Below are 20,807 nucleotides of genomic sequence, written 5' to 3'. Positions count from 1 at the left end.
TGACATATGACAGTCAGAACACCAACCTCATGGTAAATGTAAAGGGAAGTTCCTGGCTAAAATTCCTGTTATTCTCTGGGCTTCTTCTAAGGTTCCAAAATGTCAGCAGGTTCAGAACAGATATGCATAAGTACCTCCCTGGGTTCACCGAAATTGGGTATTCCCCGTAGTTGGGGAAGCTACTATCAATTTAAATTTGCAGAGGCTAAGTCTCCTCTATGTTGTTCTCTGACAGATAACTAAAAGTAGGAAGATAGAAGCAACATCAGGGGTCAACTGGAGACAGGATTTGCTTTGGGCAAAGAGTTCCACTTGCTGGTTCAAGAGTTGGTAAGCCCCATGGCCACTCCCTCTACACCCGCACCATCAGAGGTATAGTCAGGAGTATGCTAGGACTTCTGGAATTCTCTAGGCATACTGCTGGCCCTGTACAAGACAGTCTTGGACAGCCTTTCCTGGGATGTTTCTACTAACAACCCATTTCAACTATGAGATTCCAGATACCCTTACACCATAACCCGAATGGGGAACTGTCTTTCTGGGGCTCGGTTCCCTCAGAATATTCTACTGGGGATTGAATGGACAATGCTTAATTGGATAATAAACCAAGGAGCTACCAGGCTGTGGTGGGCTTGTTTCCAGTTTCTCCTAGGTACAGAGGATCCTTGATGGTGTCATTAAATGCCTGTGGCTAGGACCTATTTGCTGCTATGATGATGTATAGTGTCAGGTCTACTGTGCCACCTTCCTAATATACCTCCTCTTGTTCTCAATGGCACTCTATTTTCACTACACTCCATGACCACACTACTGTGATTCCTCTTGGACACCGGATGTGTAGGCCAGGGGTAAGAGCACTGTGCCTGAGATCTGTGAGAGCCATTATCTATACTTCTCCTCTCATCCTATATGGCAACCTCAACTAAGGTTCCTATGGTCCTTCTGGGCTGTATTCGGGGCACAAGTCTTACTAGTAAGGGGCTGTTGGAGGTCATTGGGAATTTGCCTTTTAAAGTGACTGTCAATAGAGAGACTCTGCCCAGGGAGTAGCCCCTTCTTAGAGGAGAAATCCTGGGGCCTCAGGCCTGACCTGATCAAGGGAGAAAGCAGTGGGTCTTTCCTGTTCTGTACTTAAATGGCCAACATCATCTCCCTAGAAACGTGAGGGAGACAAAAGCCAGGCCCATAGCCACCCACCCCACCACCCTGTGGAGAAAGAAGCCGGCCTCTGTGTGCGGTAACAGCTTTAATCTGTGGTGGCAGACACATGGGACAGGATCCTGTTGGCCTCCCATCCTTCCATGCCCTGGAGGAAGAACTACTTCTCAGGGAGCTGAAGCAGATGCCATGAGCAAGTTGGTGATTGGTGTGTTTCCCAGTGTCTCCTGGAGACCTGTGTTTAATGTGAGCACTGCAGGGCGGACAGCAGACAGGCTGCAAGCCCTAACACAGAGCTTGGAGCTGGGCACAGAAAGGCAGGGCTCCAATACTGATATATTATACATATATATATATATATATATATTTCATATGTATACACAGATAGTTTTCTCTCTGGAAAGTATTAAAAAAATTGATCAACCTTCAATCTATAAAAAATACCTACTCTACATGATAGAAAAATCTCTCCTCCAAGTTTACACTGATTTACACACAAGGCTTTCCCCAAAATGTACAATACGAGGCAACATCTTAAACCGTAGTATAGAAGGGAGGCGGGGGTGGGGAATAGGCAGTGAAGGGATGCAGGGCAGCATGTGTGGGCACAAGCAATCATACACTCACACTTGTGTGCACACTCATGCATGCGCACACACTTGCACACTCACGTGCACACCCACACACACCCACACACTCACACAGCCTATGGTGTGGTCTCAGACACTGTGCCCAGACTCCGGCTAGTGCTCAGGCTCAGGTCCAGCAGCTATGGGTGCTTCAGCTCCGTGGGTGGTGTAGGGGCAGGCAGCAAGCCTTCCTCTGCCTCTGGGTCAGTGCAGAACCTCCTCCACCCGTCCACTAGCAAAATGACTTTTGGGGGACACCAGAGATTTAAAGTCAAAAGCAGAGAAGGAAACTGTTCCAGAGGCCTAGACTATTGTCTGGGAAATGTAGAGTTCTCCCGAGGCAGTAAAGTCAGCCTGAGGAGGGTGTGGGCCCAAGAACCGACACCTGAGGAGAAGCAGCACCTGCACCGGGGTCAGAGAGCTGACAGTGTTCACCAGTCCAGGAAGTGAGTTCCACAGTCAGCATGAACTAGCTGCTCTAGCCCCTACAAGAGGACCAGAGCCGATGAGTTACTGTAGTGAGGGTCTAGCCAAAGAATAGCTGTGTGGCTTGGAGGCCCTGGGTCCAAAGGTGAATGGAAGCCCATCTGGTGAGAGACGGCCTGAGCAGCGCAAGGAGAATTGGTGGCCTATGAATCTGGACCAGACCCCACATGTGCCATCTTTGCCTGCCTGTCTTTCCAGCACTACTATTTCTATGTCCAACTTTGGGTCCTTAGCTCGCAGACCGTGTGGGGATGGCCAAGCTTGAGTGGCACCATGTCAACAGAGTGAGAGGCAGCAACTGAGGTGAGGGCTCATTTTCTCTCTCTCTCCCTAACAGGGTGCATAGCAGAAAGAGGGGTGGGCCAGAGACTTAGCAAGGGGCCCGTGCCAGCCTGGTGAACTATGCCCACATATTTGCATACTGCTGAGCAGACATGGGTGTTGTTGGTGAGGCCAGCTGTGGTGGGAGGCCCTGGCTTCCAGATGTTCAGAGAGCCAGCCCCACTCTTCGTCTGCTGTGGACGTCCCTTTCTTGTTTCTTATTGCCTCTGCAGCCCTTCTTTATTCTCCCAGTCCAGATGCATGAGGGCCCCACACACCCCAGGCTTGGTGCAGGACCTGTTGGTCGTGGCTCTTTGTGGCAAGACAGGGCCACTCTTGGGTGCTGTGGAGTCTATAACCAGCCCAAACTGGGCTAAGATGTACTACTTGACCTCTAGGATGGATGGGTTGGTCTCCAGGATGGCCACAATAATCCTGTCAATGTAGTCTTGCAGGCGGAAATTGATCTCCTCCTGCTTCTGGATTGCTTCCATGAGCTGCAGGAAAGCAAAGGGTCAGTGCAGGGAAAGGAAGGGGCCTGTGCATGATCAAGAGACCTAGGGTCATACAAAGGCGGGACAAGGTACCTCATCTCGGGAGACAGAGCTGATTTCTGCAGCCAGTGATTCTGAGAAGGATGTGGAGAAGAGGCTCTTGGCACCCTGGATGCTGAGGGTGATGATCTGTCCATTTAGCTCATCATTTTGCTCCTTCAGGTTACGGTTGTCCTAGGGGACATGGCAGTGTCACACTGGGCTGTGCCCTTGCTGGGACAAGGACCTTCTAGGAAGGACCCCAGCTTGGTGTCCCCTCTCATGCCAGCCTCTCAGGAACTTCTGTGAGGGTAGATGCTAGGGCAGAGCCACACCTGTTTGAGTCTGCGGACCTCCTGCTCCAGCTCACTCTCCCGTGCACGGCTGTTGTACTCCTGCAGGCCCAGGCTGCTGCTGCGGCCCCGTCGCTGCTCCACCTCCAGTCTGAGGAGCTGCAGGTGTTCTAGCTGCTTGCGGAGGTCCTCGATCAGCTGTGAGGCAACCACAAGGTGGGCTCTCGCTAGTTGGCCTGACCACCCTCTCCTGGGAGGATGTTAACCTGTGTTCCAACAAGCTACTGTCCAGTGGCTTCAGTTCCAGCGGCACTGCCCAGTATGACAGGAAACTGTTTTCTGGCCTCCACCAAAAAACGGGCTACATCAGACAATATGGGAACATGGGGGAGGGGACAAATGGCCCAGCTCACCTCCTGAGTTGCTTCCTTGTCTCTCTGGAATTGGTGCCGCTCATGGCTCAGCTTGTCCCCCATCTTTCTCTTATTCTCCTGTTCCTCACTGAGCCGTTGTGTCAACTCTTCAATCTCATCCAGCATCTTCTGCTTCTCCTGCAAAAACAGACACCTGTGTGGACAGGCAGTGGCACTGCTTTACCCACACATGCAGCCTGACCTGAGGGCAGGCCTGTGCTCTAGACACAGATCTCCAGTTCAGTGACACTGTGGCTCTCACTCAGTCCATGACAGGACTGTGCTTTCCTGCCACCCTGACAAAGCTGCCCTGCTTGTGGCCAAGGGCCCTTCATCTGCACAAGATCTAGCTCAGTGTAAAGACTGGAACAGAAGTTAAGAGTACTGCTTCTGCCTGGTGATGTGCAAGATGACCTTCCAGTCACCTCAGATGAGTTGGCAGTGTGGGCTCTAGGCCTACAGGTCCCAAGTCTGGGAGAGCTGAAAGGCTGGGTTGGGTAACATGTCTGAATAGCAAATCCTTCACACCTGAGCACAGCGGGGCCCAGTGTTGCCAACCTGCCCTCCCCTGTTCAGAAGGCCCTGGCCACATGTCCTGGCTCCATGCTGGTATGACAAGCAGAGGACAGAAGACAGAATTTATTCTAGGCAGGGCTTCCCCACAAGCGCCAGGCCAGCAGCTCACCTCCTCAAGGCGCTCGATGTTGGCCTTCAGACAAGGTGTGCAAGACCGCAGCTCGCTGTTCTCCTCATCCAGCTGCTGCAGCCTGGAACACAAGAACAGGTCAGGACTGGCTCCCCCTAAAATGTGCCTCCAAAGGACAAGGGAGGCCTAGCTATGGAGGAATACCCAATCACCAGGAGCTGTTTGTGACCCACAATAATCCTGAGTCCTTACCTCAGCACTCAGCTTTTCTGTGGTCTGTCTTTGTATTTGAGACAGAGTATTATAAAGCCCAGGCTGGCCTTGACCTTTCTGTGTAGATACAGATGACTTTGAATTCCTGATCCTCTAGCCTATCTCCTGAGTGCTGAGATCACAGGTGTGTGCTACCTTGCACTGGCCATAGTGGCTTTTGGAGGCACTTTGAGTTTAGGAATTTTAGGTTATAGAAAAGCTGTAGACATTGCAGTCTCTGTGCTGGTTCCTCTGTGGTCTTCTCATCACTGTGGCACATCACAACCTACACCCAGCTAGGCTACACTATGAATCAACCAAACCCTAGGACTTCACAGCATTCTCCTTGTAGCTTTTACATTCTCTGGTCTGTGTGTCTCCCAGATAGTCAAAGGTAGTATCTTTGCTATAAATTCTGCCTAATGTGCTTCAGACTGGTTTCTGGTGGTAGGAGTTGGGGAGACATGTTTAGGGAAAGTTCTTCCACGGTGATGTCCTTGTTACACTCATCTGATACCCACCACCATCACGGGTCACTTGGTTAAGGTATGTCTCCTAGGTAGATCTACACCCCACACAAGCTCCTGGAGGGGTGTTTACAGACACTATTTGGTATTCCTCTGGGAACAATACTCCTGTCTTCTATTTGCAGGCTGGCTAAGTAGCTGAGGACTCCAGCCCATCTCATTTACACCCTGGCTGGCTTCCCAAGGGACTGTTACCATCACCACTCACTGCTCTAGTTACTGAAGCTCTTTTAGGTGGCCCCGGTGTCCCTTTGGCACAGCTCCATCACTGTGTGGGTGCATATGGGTAATTCCATTATCAGTTGTTCCTGGAGTGTGATTACTAATGTACCAAAACCCATGATGTCTTTGTGTTTACCAGGCTGGCCTTATGTTCAACTGAACCTGAGTTTAATGCCTCAAACCCACAAGGCAGAAAGAGACAACCAGTTGCCCCAAGTTGTTTTCTTTACTTTCCCACATGTACATGAAGTCACAAACACATACAAATAAATTAATGTAATTTTAAAATTAAAACAGAAATTTTAAGCATCTTTTCATGTGAGTATCCCTTTTTTCTCCTTTTCTGCCTGTTCTTTTTTGGTGGTGGTTTGTTTGTTTTGTAAGGTAGAATTTCTCTGTGTAGCCCTGGCAGTCCTGGAACTCACTCTGTAGACCAGGCTGGCTTGAACTCCCAGAGATCTGTTTGCCTCTGTCTCCTAAGTCCTGACAATAAAAGGCATGCACTACCAATGCCCAGCTGAGTATCCCCTTTTCTATTACTAAGCTCCCCCTAGATGCTATACTTCCTTGGTAGCAGGAATTCTCCTGTCTGCACCTGAGCTCTGCTCACCTGGCCTGCAGGTTCTCGATCTCAATGCTCTTCTCACGCTCCATCTTGCACAGGAGCTCCTTCTGCTTCCTAGTTTCTTCCAGAACCTTCTCTTGGGCTTTAAATTCCTGCTCCTTCAGCTGCTCTTCCAAGGCATTGGCTCTGAAGGCAAAAAGGAGGTACATATCTGTAAGGTGTATGAAGCGCTGTTCTGAGGCACTGTGTAGTGATAAAGTAGCAGCTGTCCCTGGAAGGTTATTACAAACTTAGACATATACAACCCAAAGAAAGAGCCAGAAAGTGTTGGGGTCTGAGGGCAACAGCACTGTGCAGAAAATGAACGTGACAGCAGCAGATCCATACTGCTAAGGCAAGCCCAGATTTCAGAGGCAGCATAGTTAGATTTCAGTGAGGCTTCCACACCATACCCTTGGAGGGCTAGATCAACTCCGTTTATGTGCCGGCCCTAAAGGCTATGGTGAAGTCACACCTAGAGACAAGGATTCACTCTGCACCTAATCCCCTCCAGGATCACTTAGAGAGAACCTTGTTTAGGCTTGAGGCTCTGGCCTCTTCCCCAGCTTCCTGCAGAAGACAGGGATGATGAGATACAGTCTCTGAGAAAAGTAACGCCAGCCCTGTCCACAGCTGTGAAAAAGATGAGGTCCTATTGTGAGCACCTTAGCTCCTCCTTGGTAAATAAGAACAAAGAGCAGGGCAGAGCACCAGACAGCATGGGGCTTTGTGACACACATAAACACGTCATACGGCCACCTACAGTGTGGAAGCCATGTGTCTGGGGCTGTACAGAAACGAGAGTGTTACACTACAGGAGAAGAGGCATATACCTTTAATCCCAGCTCTTGGGAGGCAGAGGCAGGGGGAGCTCTGTGACTTCAAAGCCAGCCTGGTCTACAGAGCAAGCTCCAGGACAGCCAGGGCTACAAGGAGAAACATTGTCTTGAAAACCAAAACAACTCTTAGAAATTAATGTTAGGAGGCTGTGGCTCAGAAGGTGAGGCCTACTCAGCACATACAAGACCCTGCGCTGACTACAGTGAGAGACACAGCTGGGGAGAAAGTGAAAATGAGCAAGAAAATTCAAACAGAAAAGAAAGTTTCAAATTCAAAACAGAAGATATTAAATAAGGACAAAGAGACAGTACCAAAGCTTAGGAAAAGGAAGAAAATTCTAGACAATCTACCTTGACCAAAAGACCAAAAGAAGTCAAGGCTGATAAACAAAGAAAGAGACTACAGAGAGCTTTAGAATCTCCCTGAAGGGGTGTCAAGACAGTCTAGCAGGTAAAGGTGCTTGCTTTCAAGCCTAACTACCTGAGTCAGAAAACCAATGGCCCCCATCTGTTTGCATGCATGAGATATGTTTGCATGCACACACATGCCTATTTCTCAAAGTTAAAGATAGAAAACCAAGCACTCAGCACAGAAACCTTTGAGAGCCACATGGAGGCATCCAGGATGATAAACAGATCACCGAAAATGTGCAGAACAGTAGCCCAGACTCCATGCAAGGGAAGGCCAGCCACATCCAGAACACACCCAGTTCCTCTTCGTGTTTTGAAAGGGCCTCACTCTGGCCCAGGCTGGCTTCAAACCACACCACTGCCTCTTTTGCTCTGTGCACATAGGTCATTTCATCCTGCCCATGTGAGGACACCATACAGCTTGTCTTCCTATTCTGTTTAACTTTTGGTTAAGCCACTTGAAAAGGCTGAGGTCTGTAGAGGCCATCCAGGGCTTTGCCCCAGCCCCATAAGCCTTCCCCACCATACTCTGAGGACACCATGGAAACTGGGCTAACTCTATTTTCTCATTTGTAGAGTGTTGAAAGTACCCGCCTCTTAGAGTGATTAAGCACCAAGAGCCTCGGGAGACTGAGCCCAAGGGTGGAATGTTTCCCCCAGGCCAGGATGTAGTCATCCGAGGCTCCCATACTATGGACTAGCTGCAGATGGACCTGGGGTCAGCTCCATGAAGAGTACCAAGTGCTCCAGAAAACTGACCTATAAAGGCTCTGTCTGGGGGCGACAATGCTCTCCTATCGTGTGGCTCTCTGCTCTGAGCATCATGTAGCACACAGTCTATTCCTGAGAAGCAATCTCCACTTGAATTTATTTGTTTAATTTTCTTTGAAAGTATTTTTTTTAATGTGTGTGGATGCTTTGCCTACATGTCTGTCTGTGTACCACACGTGTTCAGTGTCAGTGGAGGCCAGAAGTGGGTGTTGGATTCTCTGGAACTGGATTTATAGACGGTTGTGAACTGCCATATAGGTACCAGGAATCAAACCCAGATCCTCTACAAGAGCAGCTAATGCTCTTACCTACTAAACTATCTCTCCAATGCCTTCTTTTAAAATCTGTGTGTGTGTGTGTGTGTGTGTGCGTGCATGTCTGTTGTACATGCATGTACAGAGGAAGACAGAGGACTTCAGGGGTCATCCTTAGGAACACTGTCAATTTCCTTTGAAGCTCAATGACTAGGTTACCCTGTGGCCAGCAAGTCCCAAGGATGCTCCTGTCTCTATCTGCCCAGTGCTGGGGTTACAGATGTATGCCCCCATACCTAACACTTTACGCAGGATTAGTACCCTGGCCCCATGTTTGCCAAGGCAAGCAAGTTACTGGCTAGGTTATTTCCCTAGCACCATTTTACATCCCTTAAGTTGGTCTTGGATACACCGTATAGCCGAGAATAACCTTGAACTCACGACTCTCCCGAGTGGAATGTATGTATGAAACACCATGCCCAGTGCTCCATTGGACACCGCACCTCCCCTCTTGGCCCCTAGTGAATAGAGGCTGTATCTATGGTATTGTAGGCACCTGTAGATAAGATATCCACAGAGCCTCAGATCAACCAGTCAAGAGTCCTCTGGCCGGGCCTGGCAGCCAACCAGCATGTGAGTGGATGGGAGGTATCAGGTGAGAACGAGTTCTCTGCAGGATTCTGCTCAGGGAGGCAGTGCCAGGCCTCACGCCACTCACCTGTGCACCAGCTGCAGGTTTTCTTGCCTCAGCCGGCCATGCTGCTCCCCAGCAGCTGCACTGTCCTTCTCCAGCTCTGACACCCGTCTCTCCAGGAAGATGACCTAGGTAAAGAGATGACTGCCTGAGGAACAAGTTGGAAGAGGTGAACGCTGTACCTGCAAGGGAACATCTGGGAGGCAGCATGGGCTCTGCAGACCCACTTGCTGAGACAGAGTCGGATTCATCCTTAGAGACAGTCTCATAAATACAGAGCAATGCAGCTCCCATGGGGTCACAAACAACTCAGCAGAGCAAGGGCAGATAGATGTCACTGGGAAACTCAAGCCCTAGTGGCCTCGTGGCTTATGCATGGGACCATGAGACCCACCCAGACACACGAGAGATTCAACTGCCAGACAAACCCATGGAGGAGGCCCAGATGTTGAGGACAGTAGGGACAGAAAGGACCATGTCCCGGTGTTCTCTCCTTCAGGAGAGAAGATACTATGAAGAAATAGAGGTAAACAGAGGAAGAGTTTGGCCTCAGAACACAGGGAGCCCTGAAGATGCTGTGGAGAAAAGAACGTAGCAAAGCTGAGGCTGGGTGCAGTAACGAAGAAGCAGGGTGGAGAAGAGGCCTGGCAGAAACGAAATACGAGGAGCCCTTTGTGGGAGTCCCATGAGTACACTGTGGGGAAAGGCAGGGAAGTGAGGTGGGATACAGAGGAAGCCATGAGGGGCAGTGGGGTGCCGGGGAAGGCAAGGTTGGGCACAGTAGCCTGGCAGGTACAGGAGGAACCAGGTAGAGTTGTGGCTACCACCCTTATCAGACTGACGTGGGCCCTTGGCAAAGAGGCATGACCACAGTGAGGCACCTGGGTGTGGCAATGTACACAAGGCAAGCCCATGGTAGAGTTATCTCTCTGTGGTGTTTAAAGTGAAAATGGCCCCAAAGGACTCATGTATTTAAATGGCTACTGTGATGGCTGTTTTTGGCTGTAAGCTCTACATCCGGAGGTGACTGAAACCCCAGCGGCTGAGTACACCTTTAAGTCCCAGCCTAGGACGGTGTCAGCGGCTAAAGTGAGGGCATTAACTGGTAAAGAATTCAATCCTGTAACTTGGGATGGAAATGGTGGGAGCACCCTAATGAAGCCGAGAACTTTGAACCCTGAGATTCTCAAGGGTTTATCTCACCTGAGGAGGTAGTTTCCCCACCCTCAGCAGAAGATGTATTCCAACACCCTGAAACATTGCCTTTTTCACCTTTGACTGTGGAAATCAAGCCTTCATTTTCCGCTAAACTAGCAGTGACTTTCTCTGGAGGAGATGCAGGCAACGCAATACTGATGTTCTTCAGGGCTGACCAACAGTTGCCTCTAGAGCTACAGCCAGACTTAAGGCTAAGCAGGCTCCTAGAGGGGAGCTCGTGAAGTCCATGGTGTACTGCACTGCTAATGAGCTTAATGAGTTTCCCAATTTATTCAAGCAGAAGTCTGGCGAATATGTGTGGGAATGGATTTTAAGGATGTGGATAATGGTGGAAGGAACATAAAACTGGATCAGGCTGAGTTTATTGATATTGGCCCACAAAGTGGAGCCTCTAGATTTAATAAGGAAGCTCTCACAGGTAACGAAAGTGTCGAAAGCCAGATGGTAGTGGCATACACCTTTAATCCCAGCACTTGGGAGACAGAGGCAGGCAGATCTCTATAAATCTGAGGCCAGCCTGGTCTACAGAGCTAGGTCCAGAAGAGCCAAAGGCTACACAGAGAAACCCGGTCTTGAAAAACCAAACCAACCAAACAAACAAACAAAAAAAGCAAACTGTCAAAAGTCTGAGTGGTGGCTGAAGTGTGGCTCAGGAGATGGTATACTGGAGGTGCCAGATGTCCTTTGGCTTAGTGTTAGGCATTGTAAGGCTCAAGGAAGTTGCAATGCTAGCGTGGGGTACGCTGTAACCCCAATCCTCCACAATGGGAAGACTCGCCCTTCACTAGTAGTGTAAGACAAAAAATGCTGAGAGGGTTCCTGGCACATCTGAAGAGCTCTACAGACTTTAGTCAGGAAGAATTAAATGCAATGGGTTTAACTGGGCCCAGAAGCAGCAGGGGCCAGGTGGCACCCCTGGCTTGCTAAAGGTGAGGTGATCTACTTATTGTAATGGGCCGCACAGGCAAAGAGAATTTGATGGTGGCATGACTCAGATGGACCTTTGGTGCCGGCTAACCAATCATGGTGTCTCCAGGCATGACATAGATAAGGAGCCTACTGCATTTTTGTTTGACATGTATAAGCAGAAACATCCTAAAATGAAGCAAGGCTACAATGGATCATGGCAAAAGGGAATCTAGGCCTGTGATCCAATTCTAGGCTTGAGCCAGTGTGCACACCCAGAAATCCCTTGAATGAAGGATGGCCAGGTTCCCCTGAAGGACCTTGATAAAATACCTGAGAGTTAGCTCATCTCCAGAGGTACCGGTGCTGTGGTCTTTTATAAGGTTAACTGTATACTGGGGGAGAGAAAATCAGACTTTCCCAGGTCTATTTGAATTGAATTGATGCTGGTTTCAGGAATCCTCAAGAAACATTGTGGCCCTCCACTTAGACAGGGGCTTACGGAGGTCAGGTGATTAATGGACTTTTGCTGAAGTCTGACTTATAGTAGGTCTTGGGGTGGGGAGTCCCTTATCCTGTGGCTATTATAATTGGGACAGATAAGTAGAATTCTCATGTTGATCACCTGACCTATGGAGTGAGGGCTACTCTAGTTAAGAAAGGCTGAATAGAAGTCTTTAGAGTTTGCTTTGCTAGAGCAAATAGTGGGAACCTGGATCCAACAGACCTTGATGCCCTTAAGCCAACACTGAGACACAGAAGAACAGTGTTAGGACGGGCACCTGATCTAGATTTCCAAGGGAAATTAGATGGATTGCTTTTCCACAGTGGCAGTAAGAATATTAATGTGGAGTGCAGGGGATCCTTTCGGGTGTCCCTTAGAGCTGCCATGCCCTGCGATTAAAGTCTGGCAGAAACTACAACCCTAATCCAGGCAGGGTGACAGAGGGAAGAGACCCTTCAGGAATGACAATGTGGGTCACTCCTCCAGGAAAAGAGCCAGTGCCTGCTACGGTGCTCGCTGAAAGGTGGAGTGAATGCAGAAGGGGTGGTAGAGAAAAGTAGTTTGGGGCCACGTGACCAGTCACAAAGACATGGACCACAATAAATAACGAGTGTTTCTGTCCTATTTTGTTACAAATGTGCTTGTACAGATATATCTGATTTCTTTTCTCAATTTCTTTGTCATGAAAAAATAACCCCGATTACGAGAATATGGATGGCTATCATATTTAAATTTGAGATACTAAAAGAATGTCTCCAAAGGGACACTGTAACCTGTTTGGGATTGTATGTGGGATCATTATGTGATATAATTATGACCTGGTCACTGTTTTCATTTGGCAATTAAACATGACATGAGGGGATATGATTGTCAAGATGACAAGTTGTGAAACTGTCATGGCTATTCTTGGTTGTCCACTTAACTAAATCTGGAATTAAATAAAACCCAAGTGGCTGGGCATACCTATGAGGAGTTTTATTCCCCCGAGATAGATTTTCTATGTGTAGCCCTTGCTGTCCTGAAATGCAATCTGTAGACCAGGCTGGCCTCAGACTCAGAGATCCGCCTGCCTCTGCCTCTCAAGTGTTGGGAGGATTTTTTTTTTTTTTTTTTTTTTTTTTTTTTTTTTTTTTTTTTTTGGAATGTAGCATTTAATGGCTAAGCCATCTCTCCAGCCCAAGGGATTTTTTTTTTTTTTCTTAATTAAATAATCTGAAGTGGGAAGACCACCTTTCATTTTGGCTTCACCGACTGGCAGTGTATATACAGGACCTGGAAGACAGAAGCTTGTTCTCTGCCTGCTTTCACTCTCACTGGCATCAGAGCGGCACCCCCCACCCCCCTTTTCAGGATCCTAGCATATACTAAAGAGCAAATGAAACATCCAGCCTTGTGGACTCAACAACTAACCACTAGATCCTTTGGACCTTCCATTGGTACTTGGTCACAGTTAGATAAGCTGGACCACAGCCTGTACACTAGTCTAATAATCCTCACCCCCATCTCTCTCTCTCTCTCTCTCTCTCTCTCTCTCTCTCTCTCTCTCTCTCTCTCTCTCTCTGTGTGTGTGTGTGTGTGTGTGTGTGTGTACATACATATATATGTATATATAATATATAGATTCATTCTGTAACTTCTTTTCCCCTATAAAACCCCGACTAATACAGCTAGAGTTGGTCCCCAGCTGGGGAAACTGGGAAGGATTAGGAAGTGTGTTCTTTTTGGAAGTGGTATGTCACTGGAATCAGACTTTGAAGTTTCAGAAGGCCCCACCCTTTTCAGTGTTCTCCCTGCCTCATGGCTGTGTCTTACAGTGTGAGCTCTAAGCTGCTACTCTAGTGCCGTGATGCCTGCCTGCTGCCATACTCCCGCCATGATGGGGATGAACGCCTATCCCTCTGGAACTGTGAGTCCCAAGTGATAGCTTTCTTCTCTAAGTTAACTTGGTCATGGTGCCTTATCACAGTAATAGTGTCGTGTGTGTGTGTGTGTGTGTGTGTGTGTGTGTGTGTCAGGGAGGCCACTGAAAGAAGCTGTAAAAGTGAAGACTGAATTTCGTGAGAGACCCCAAGATCCTGGAGATGCCAGAGCCCTGAGATGCTGGCCAGGGAGCGCTGCATACAAGGAGTGCAATCAGCCCAAGAGAGAGCAGTGTTAGAGGCAGCAGAGCTGGAAAGGTAGAGCCACCCTTTGGTACTGGACATGGAACTACAGGATTTGGTCTTGCTTTGCTTCAGTATTTCCCCATTGTGCCCCTATTCTTCTCTTCTGAAATGGAACATATTCTGTGTGCTGCATGCTGGAAGCATGTAATTTCCCTTTTGGGTTTACTTATAGTTACAACTAAGAGATCACCTTGAGACTCAGAGACTTCAGACTTAAACTATGTTGAGGCTGTGGAAGATGCTGGGACATTTGAAGATATGCTACATGCATTATGCATTATGATATAGCCACAAAATTATGGTGCAAAGGAGGGAAACACGGTGGCTGAAATGAGAATGGCCCCCACAGGCATGTATATTTGAACGGTCAGTCCTGAGCTGAAGGAACTGTTTGGGAAGGAAGAGGAGGTGTGGTCTTGTTGGAGGAAGTGTATCGCTGGACCACTTCCCAACTATTCCTAGTTACCTTACTCTGCCTCCTGATTGTGTAAGATGTGAGCTCTCAGCTGCTGCTCTAGTGCCACACCAGTTCATCTGTGGCCATGCTTCCAGCTGTGACGGTCATGGACTCTACCCTCTGAAACTAATAAGTCCCAAGCTCTGTGATCGGCATCTGTCCTTAATGCTCCCTGAAATGACTCATAGTTCCAGGCCCAATCTAGTACAGTAATTAATGGCAGTCTGGAGAGATGGTTCACTCTTTTTCTCCTACAACTGCCACACATGTGTGTGCATTAGTGTAACCTCACACATACACACACAATAAGAAAATATAATAAAATACAATGGCTTCTGTTTAGTTCTACTCATGGCTTGCTCTGCTCAAATTCCATAAAATGCCCCTTTTATAACATAAGCATTTGAGGGAACCAGGGCTGAAGAGAGGACTTAATTAGCTAGATGACCACCACTGCCACTTCGGCTGAGCTGTCCCAACAATACTCAAGTGGGGAAAAAGAGACCAGGTGTTGCCAAGCACCAACCACAACCTGACAGAGCACACGGGGGACAGACAGCCCTCAGCCCCTATCAAATTCTGGTGATACCTCCTAGCCCTCAGCATGTAGCACCTACCTTGTCAGCAATGTCCTCCTCTGGGCACTCCACAGGCTCTGGGGGAGGGTCCTCCAGGGCCTCCATAGTCAGAGTCCCCGACTGGTGTAGATACCTACAGTAAAGAACCAATAGCAGAGGCAAGAATGGGAAAAAACAAACAAGAGGCTGTTCACACAAGAGTACTTCCAAGTCCCTCTGAAAGGAAGAGGCCAGCATCAGGGAGCACATGCCCTCACACCTCCTGGGGGGCAGTGTTCTCCTGATCAAAGCACCACTAAGTGGTATCCCTGGCCCAGTTGCCTTTACCAAGAGGCTGGGAACAAGCAGACTGTCTTCTGTAGCCTGAGTCCTTCTTGCACCCTTTGGAGCCTGACAGCACAACCACGATGTCTCTGCCAGCTGAGGGGACCAACAGGGTACTTTGGACCAGAGTGCAATAAAACACATCATTCCTCACCACGGTATGAAACAATATCAAATCCATGAGAGGCCCATCAAACATTAATTCAGGAGCTTGGCTCCTGTACAGTACACCTACATGTGTGAAGTTTCTTTTTGTCTTCTGAGATGAGGGCTTTTTTTTTTTTTTTTTTTTTTTGCTTTTAACTTAACTTACAGTCTTCCTGAGTCAGCCCCATGACTGCAGGGACCACTCTGCCAGCTCTACAGACACTCTGTTTCTTTCTGTTCTAACACACATCTTGCCTTGTAGATAGATGCTGGCTGGCTAGTTTGGAACTCAACAAGTAGACTAGGCAGGCCTCAAATTCAGAGCTCTACCTGCCTCTGTTGGGATTATGGGTTCGCACCATCGTACCCAGTTTCTCCATACATTCTCGACACTGGGTTTCTAGTGTGTTCTCTGTGGTACCGACAGTTAAGGGCCTGAGGGTGCTGGGAATCTCACGAGTCACTTGGATCATACTGTGGGTCACAGGTAGAGCTTGGTCAGGTTGAACTAGGTAAGAACCAAGTACACAGTCCTCTAGGGACAGTGGAAATTCTGACTGGCTGGGTCTAGACACCAGCCTTGCAGTCTCATGGAACACCAAGGACCCTTCGTGCTGCTCCTTGGCAGGGACCACTCCTCAGGTACAGATGCCTCGGCAGGGATTCAGCAATGGACACTTGCTTATGGTTCAGACTAACTTGACTAGCTAGCAAGGCTAATTTCTCAGCAGCTCACACACCCTTCAGGGCACTCACTTTACAGATGCATGTACTCAGTTTGTCTAACACGTGGGACCAGGCTCTAAACCTGACAGCCTGACACTCAGATCCGTGTGACCTGATAAAGCACCCAAGCTCACTGAGCTTTCTCTTATGAAATGGGGAAAAATCTGTGAGCAAGTAAAGGATTTTAGTGAGGTTTCAACAGGGTATTTTATAGACAGCTTGGGGAAGGAGGGGGCAGACTGAGGATTCAGCTGTGGCCGCTTGGCCTTATCAGTGATTGAGGCTGTTTCCTTTCTCACTGACTGAGCTTGGACATTTCCTTTTCTCCCCCTCATGAATGTTTCACCAGGAAAGGAAGCAAGCTCTGAAATTCTCCCAGGCAGCACACTGGGAGGATCACTTAATTCTAGAGTCTGCTCTAGTGTCCTCTCAGATCCTCCAAAGAGTGCTGACCAACAGTATGTTCTCATTCAGCCACTGCTCTTTAACAGGACCTTGCCCTCACTTTGACGCCACACCCAGGACAGGGAACTGCTTACCCTCTAGACCCTAGAGGGCAGTCTGGGCAAGGGCCAAGGCCTATCTCAGGATAGGTGAACATGCTGTCCCTAAGTACCCTGCATGTGGCCCTCTTGCTGAAGCTGAGGTTGTCTGGCATGGGGAGTGTGGTTTATTTAGCCCCCAGCAAGAAGAGGGGTTATTCCTTCAGCAACCTTTACTCAAGAACCGGCAGGAGACGGACTGTGACCACCAAGAGGAGCATGAGGTTCTGGGACTCCTGCAGACCCACATTTTGCCCAAGGAGGTAGAAATAAATCTCTGCTGTGGGTCCCACTGGGCTAACTCTGTGCCAGATGCCTTAAAGTGAGGTCTTCATCCATTTCCACAGAAGGGACAGGGAGGGAATAGCTTCATGGACACAGACAGGTCAGAGAGTCAGAGCCGGACACTGCAAAACACCCATCTTAGCTACGTACATAAAGGGTTAGTCATTCTACATTGTGAATTACATGGCAGCCATTCTGTTTCCTGAGAATTCTGAGGTCAGAATGGCTTACGAAATCTGCATGTATACTTTGACATTCTGCAGGTACACTGAAGGATGTACTTCTTACTAACTATGAACATGGAAGCTGAGTTTTGTTTTAACGAATACACCTGACAAGAAAACTAAACCCCCGAGACTATTTCAAAGGGTCAGACTTCACTGCCACCCTTCTCAGGCCAAGTGAGTCCCCTGGCTTTCTCTAGACAGCGCCCAACAGCTGCCCTGGCCCTGTCAGGAACTTAGCGAGGGAGGCTGAGCTCTCGTGGCAGGTCCTCCAGGCACAGTTTGCTCAGGATGTTCCGAGCAGGGTGGCCAAGTCATTCCCTTGCCTAACTGTAAGTACAGCCAGGTGACTATGCTATGGCATTACTACAGTGCAGTCCCTTCTTAAAGAGGTGACACCAGAGGAGGTGAGTGTACATACTGCCTGTTTCTTTTAGACCCCAAGCTGCAGGAGGCCACTGCTTCCGGATGAGGGGCTATAAAGGCCCAGCAAGACAATTCTACTGGAGATGCTAGTAGCCAACAAAGCATCCAGGTCAGTAGGTTCATCTTTGTTTTGCTTCTCATGATTAAAGAGAAAGAGGCCTTGCAACAAGACTCATGAAATTTATTATCTTTTGGTTTTCTTTCCTTTTCTTTGTTTTGAATGGTTTGGGGAATGAACCTAAGGCCATACATGTTAGGCATGCATGCACTTTATAACTGAGGTATATACCCAGAATTTTTGTGAAATTCTGAAATAGCAGCTAAGTTGAATCTCCTGTCTCAACTGCCCAAGTACTTGTGATTGCAGGCCTGTGGCAATAGAACAAGCTAAAATTATGATCTTCTAAAGCAAAGACGGGGACTGGAGAAATGGCTCTGTGGTTAAGAGCACTGACCGCTCTTCCAGAGGTCCTGAGCTCAATTCCCACCATGAGCAACCACATGGTGGCTCATGACCATCTGTAATGGGATCTGATGCTCTTCTCTTCTGGTGTGTCTGAAGACAGCTACAGTACACTCATATACAAAATAAATAAATAAATAAATAAATAAATAAATAAATAAATCTATCTTTAAAAAACAAACAAACAAACAAAAAAACCCTTCCAGAGAGAGAAAAGCCATAAAGAAACATATTGTTAGACTTAGTGGCAACTCTAGTACCAAAGGCTATGAAAAAAATCTAAGAAGAACCATAACCTTAACCCAAATCAACCAAAGGACACTCCCATTCAAGGTCTCAGATTTTACCTTCAGGTCCCTCCCTTCTCAGGAAGCCACAGAAAGATAGGAAAAACAAAACAAAAACAAACAAACTAACAAACAAACAAAAGGCTGGGGCAAGGAACTGCAATGTCTAAAACAAATTCACAAGGTGTAGGGAGACACGGCAGGACTCTAGTTGTGAAACCAGATTTCCTGTATACAGAGAAGGGAATACTGCCCGTGGGCCCATGAGAAGGCTGACCAGTAGAGACCACACAGACTCAAAGATAACAGAATAGCACAGAGGTGACCATGAGTGGTGACTCAGCAGCAGCAGCAACTTAGAAGGAAACACAGTACTACTTGATCCTGGCCTTAAGAAGGGTGTCAGAGTCTCAGACCCTGAACAAGAACTTGAGTGAAGACTGTCCAGAAGCCAACTGTCCGGCAGAAGCACAACTCACCTTCTACAGCAGGAGGATGACAGCAGCCAAACTCCAACCCAAAAGCTGGCTTTTAAGACTCTAGCAAGAGCTAGCCACAAGGTGCTGGTACATGCCTTTAATCCAGGCCCTTGAGAGGCAGAGGCAGGTGTATCTCTTGAGTTTAAGGCCAGCCTGGTCTACAGAGTGAGTTCCAGGACAGTCAGGACTATACAGAGAAACCCTGTCCCAAAAAGCAAACCAAACAAGACAAAACTCCTACAAAAACACCAGAACAACCTCCCTCCCCACAAAAACAAAAACCAAGATGCAAGCAAGTCCTGTCCCCACCCTCTCTCCTCTCCATGTGAGCCACTGGGCCGGCAAGACTGCAGGTTGGGCAGGCAGCCACACAGAGCCAGCTCTAAGAGACTGCCTCCTGTAGCAGACACAGGGATACTGCTGCCCATTCCAGCCCTTAAAGGGAATGTGTAAGGGCAGAGGGAACAGGAAGCTGCTATGAGCCTCAGGACCAGACCCAAAGCCACAGCCTCAGAAATCCGTTCCACAACCACTCCCCTCAATTGCTTTCGATCCCAAACCGTGAAATGCAGCTTGAAAGTTTGAATTAAAAAAACAATACCAAACCTGGAAAAGACTATTTTCTAAAAATGTCGGTCAGAAACTGTGACTACAGGCATATTTCACAAGATTTTCAGCAAATGATCGAGGCTCTGCCTACCTTGCCACCTTCCTGCTGGAGAGCCGCTTGGCTGGGCTGTGCAAAAACCAAACAAACAGGAAAATAGTGTCAGGGAACAGACCGAAGGACAGGAGGAAACAGGAAGCTTGGGCTGGGGAGATAGCAGGGCACAGGCATGCAGCCCCTTGCCCCCAGCAAGCTGCATGCACAGAGTACTCACTCCGCAAGGCAGCGGACATGCACAGCGCCTTCTGTAAAGGTTGTCACTAAGCCTTAGCCCCTAAGCCCTCAAAAAACCCAAAGCTGAAACCCACCAGCTGACTGCACCTGGGTCCACACCATTGGCCACTGTCAGGTCCCCAAGTGTTTCTGAAGCCATTATTCAATGGACTGGCTATCACACAGGCCCTCCAATGACAGGAGAGTGTGTAATTGTTTTGACTTGGGTCCTGAAACTTCACACAGATTTCCTGAAAATATCTGTAGGGTGGGGATTTAGAAACCCTTCCTGGAGTCATCCCAGAGCAATAACCTGGGCCACCTACAGCAGCAAGAACAGGCTAAACATGCTTCTTCTGACTCTGAGCCAATCAGAGCATGGCCTCCCTTCTGAAGCTGTGGGAGTGTGTTCAGGCACAAGAACCACCTGCCTCCTCTTCCTCTTTCAAGGGCCAGGCAGGCAATCTACCTGGAGAAGTGCATGTTGCACAAGTCAAACCTTTACCACTCAGCTGACTTCAGAATCCTCCTTGGTAGTGTTTCTGGGATGTACACTGCTGGGATACATTTTAATTTGTGATGCTACATTCTGCCAATAGAGGGCACTGGAGAGACGATGCTGATGGCATGGCACCTGCAGATGGCACGGCTGTGCCATTTTGACAGAGCTACAGACTGCTGCAGGGTGGGTAGTGGGATTTGGACCCTTCGGTTGCTGTTGGCTGTCCCTGCTCCTCAGAATACTTGTCACTGCACTGGTAGCCAACTTGTGCACCTACTCTCGAGATTCAGTCCCTGAGCAGCTACTGTTTGGCTCCCTCTTCTGACTGGACTCTTGACTAACACTGAACAAACCTGCTTTCATCTTAACAATCATGGACACTCCCTGAACAATTAGAACAGATTGCTCTGTGTAACCATCAGCCTCCGGACCAGCAAATCCTGCAACAGTTCAGAATTTTCGAAATATACCTCTGAGTAAACCAGACTGCTTGGTTTCTATAAAATGGATCATTTTGACTGTTCCCAGTACCTAAAGAACACAACAGCTACAGGAGTGCCGTGTGGCTCTTCCTGTTCTGTGGTGAGTTCATGAAGCTTATCCCGAGGTAATCCATGAAGGCCAGGAGACACAATTCGGC

General features: G+C 48.3%; 1 protein-coding gene across 1 annotated transcript in view; it reads right to left on the bottom strand.

Moving 5' to 3' along the window:
- Positions 1 to 1,240: 1,240 nt before the first annotated feature.
- The window catches only part of RAB11FIP3 (RAB11 family interacting protein 3), a 73,535-nt gene continuing 53,968 nt past the window's right edge, over positions 1,241 to 20,807 (bottom strand). The window contains exons 7-15 of the mRNA XM_080942528.1: positions 19,486 to 19,521; positions 14,922 to 15,015; positions 9,078 to 9,181; positions 6,091 to 6,231; positions 4,519 to 4,600; positions 3,834 to 3,971; positions 3,463 to 3,618; positions 3,182 to 3,322; positions 1,241 to 3,091 (exon numbers count right to left, since the gene is read on the bottom strand). Coding sequence (XP_080798654.1) covers positions 2,978 to 3,091; positions 3,182 to 3,322; positions 3,463 to 3,618; positions 3,834 to 3,971; positions 4,519 to 4,600; positions 6,091 to 6,231; positions 9,078 to 9,181; positions 14,922 to 15,015; positions 19,486 to 19,521 — 1,006 coding nt within the window. The 3' untranslated portion in view covers positions 1,241 to 2,977. The remainder of the gene's footprint in view (positions 3,092 to 3,181; positions 3,323 to 3,462; positions 3,619 to 3,833; positions 3,972 to 4,518; positions 4,601 to 6,090; positions 6,232 to 9,077; positions 9,182 to 14,921; positions 15,016 to 19,485; positions 19,522 to 20,807) is intronic.

Source organism: Micromys minutus (genome assembly GCF_963924665.1).
Source record: "Micromys minutus genome assembly, chromosome: 31".
Classification (NCBI taxonomy): domain Eukaryota; kingdom Metazoa; phylum Chordata; class Mammalia; order Rodentia; family Muridae; genus Micromys; species Micromys minutus.
This window is presented reverse-complemented; position numbering and strand designations above follow the sequence as displayed.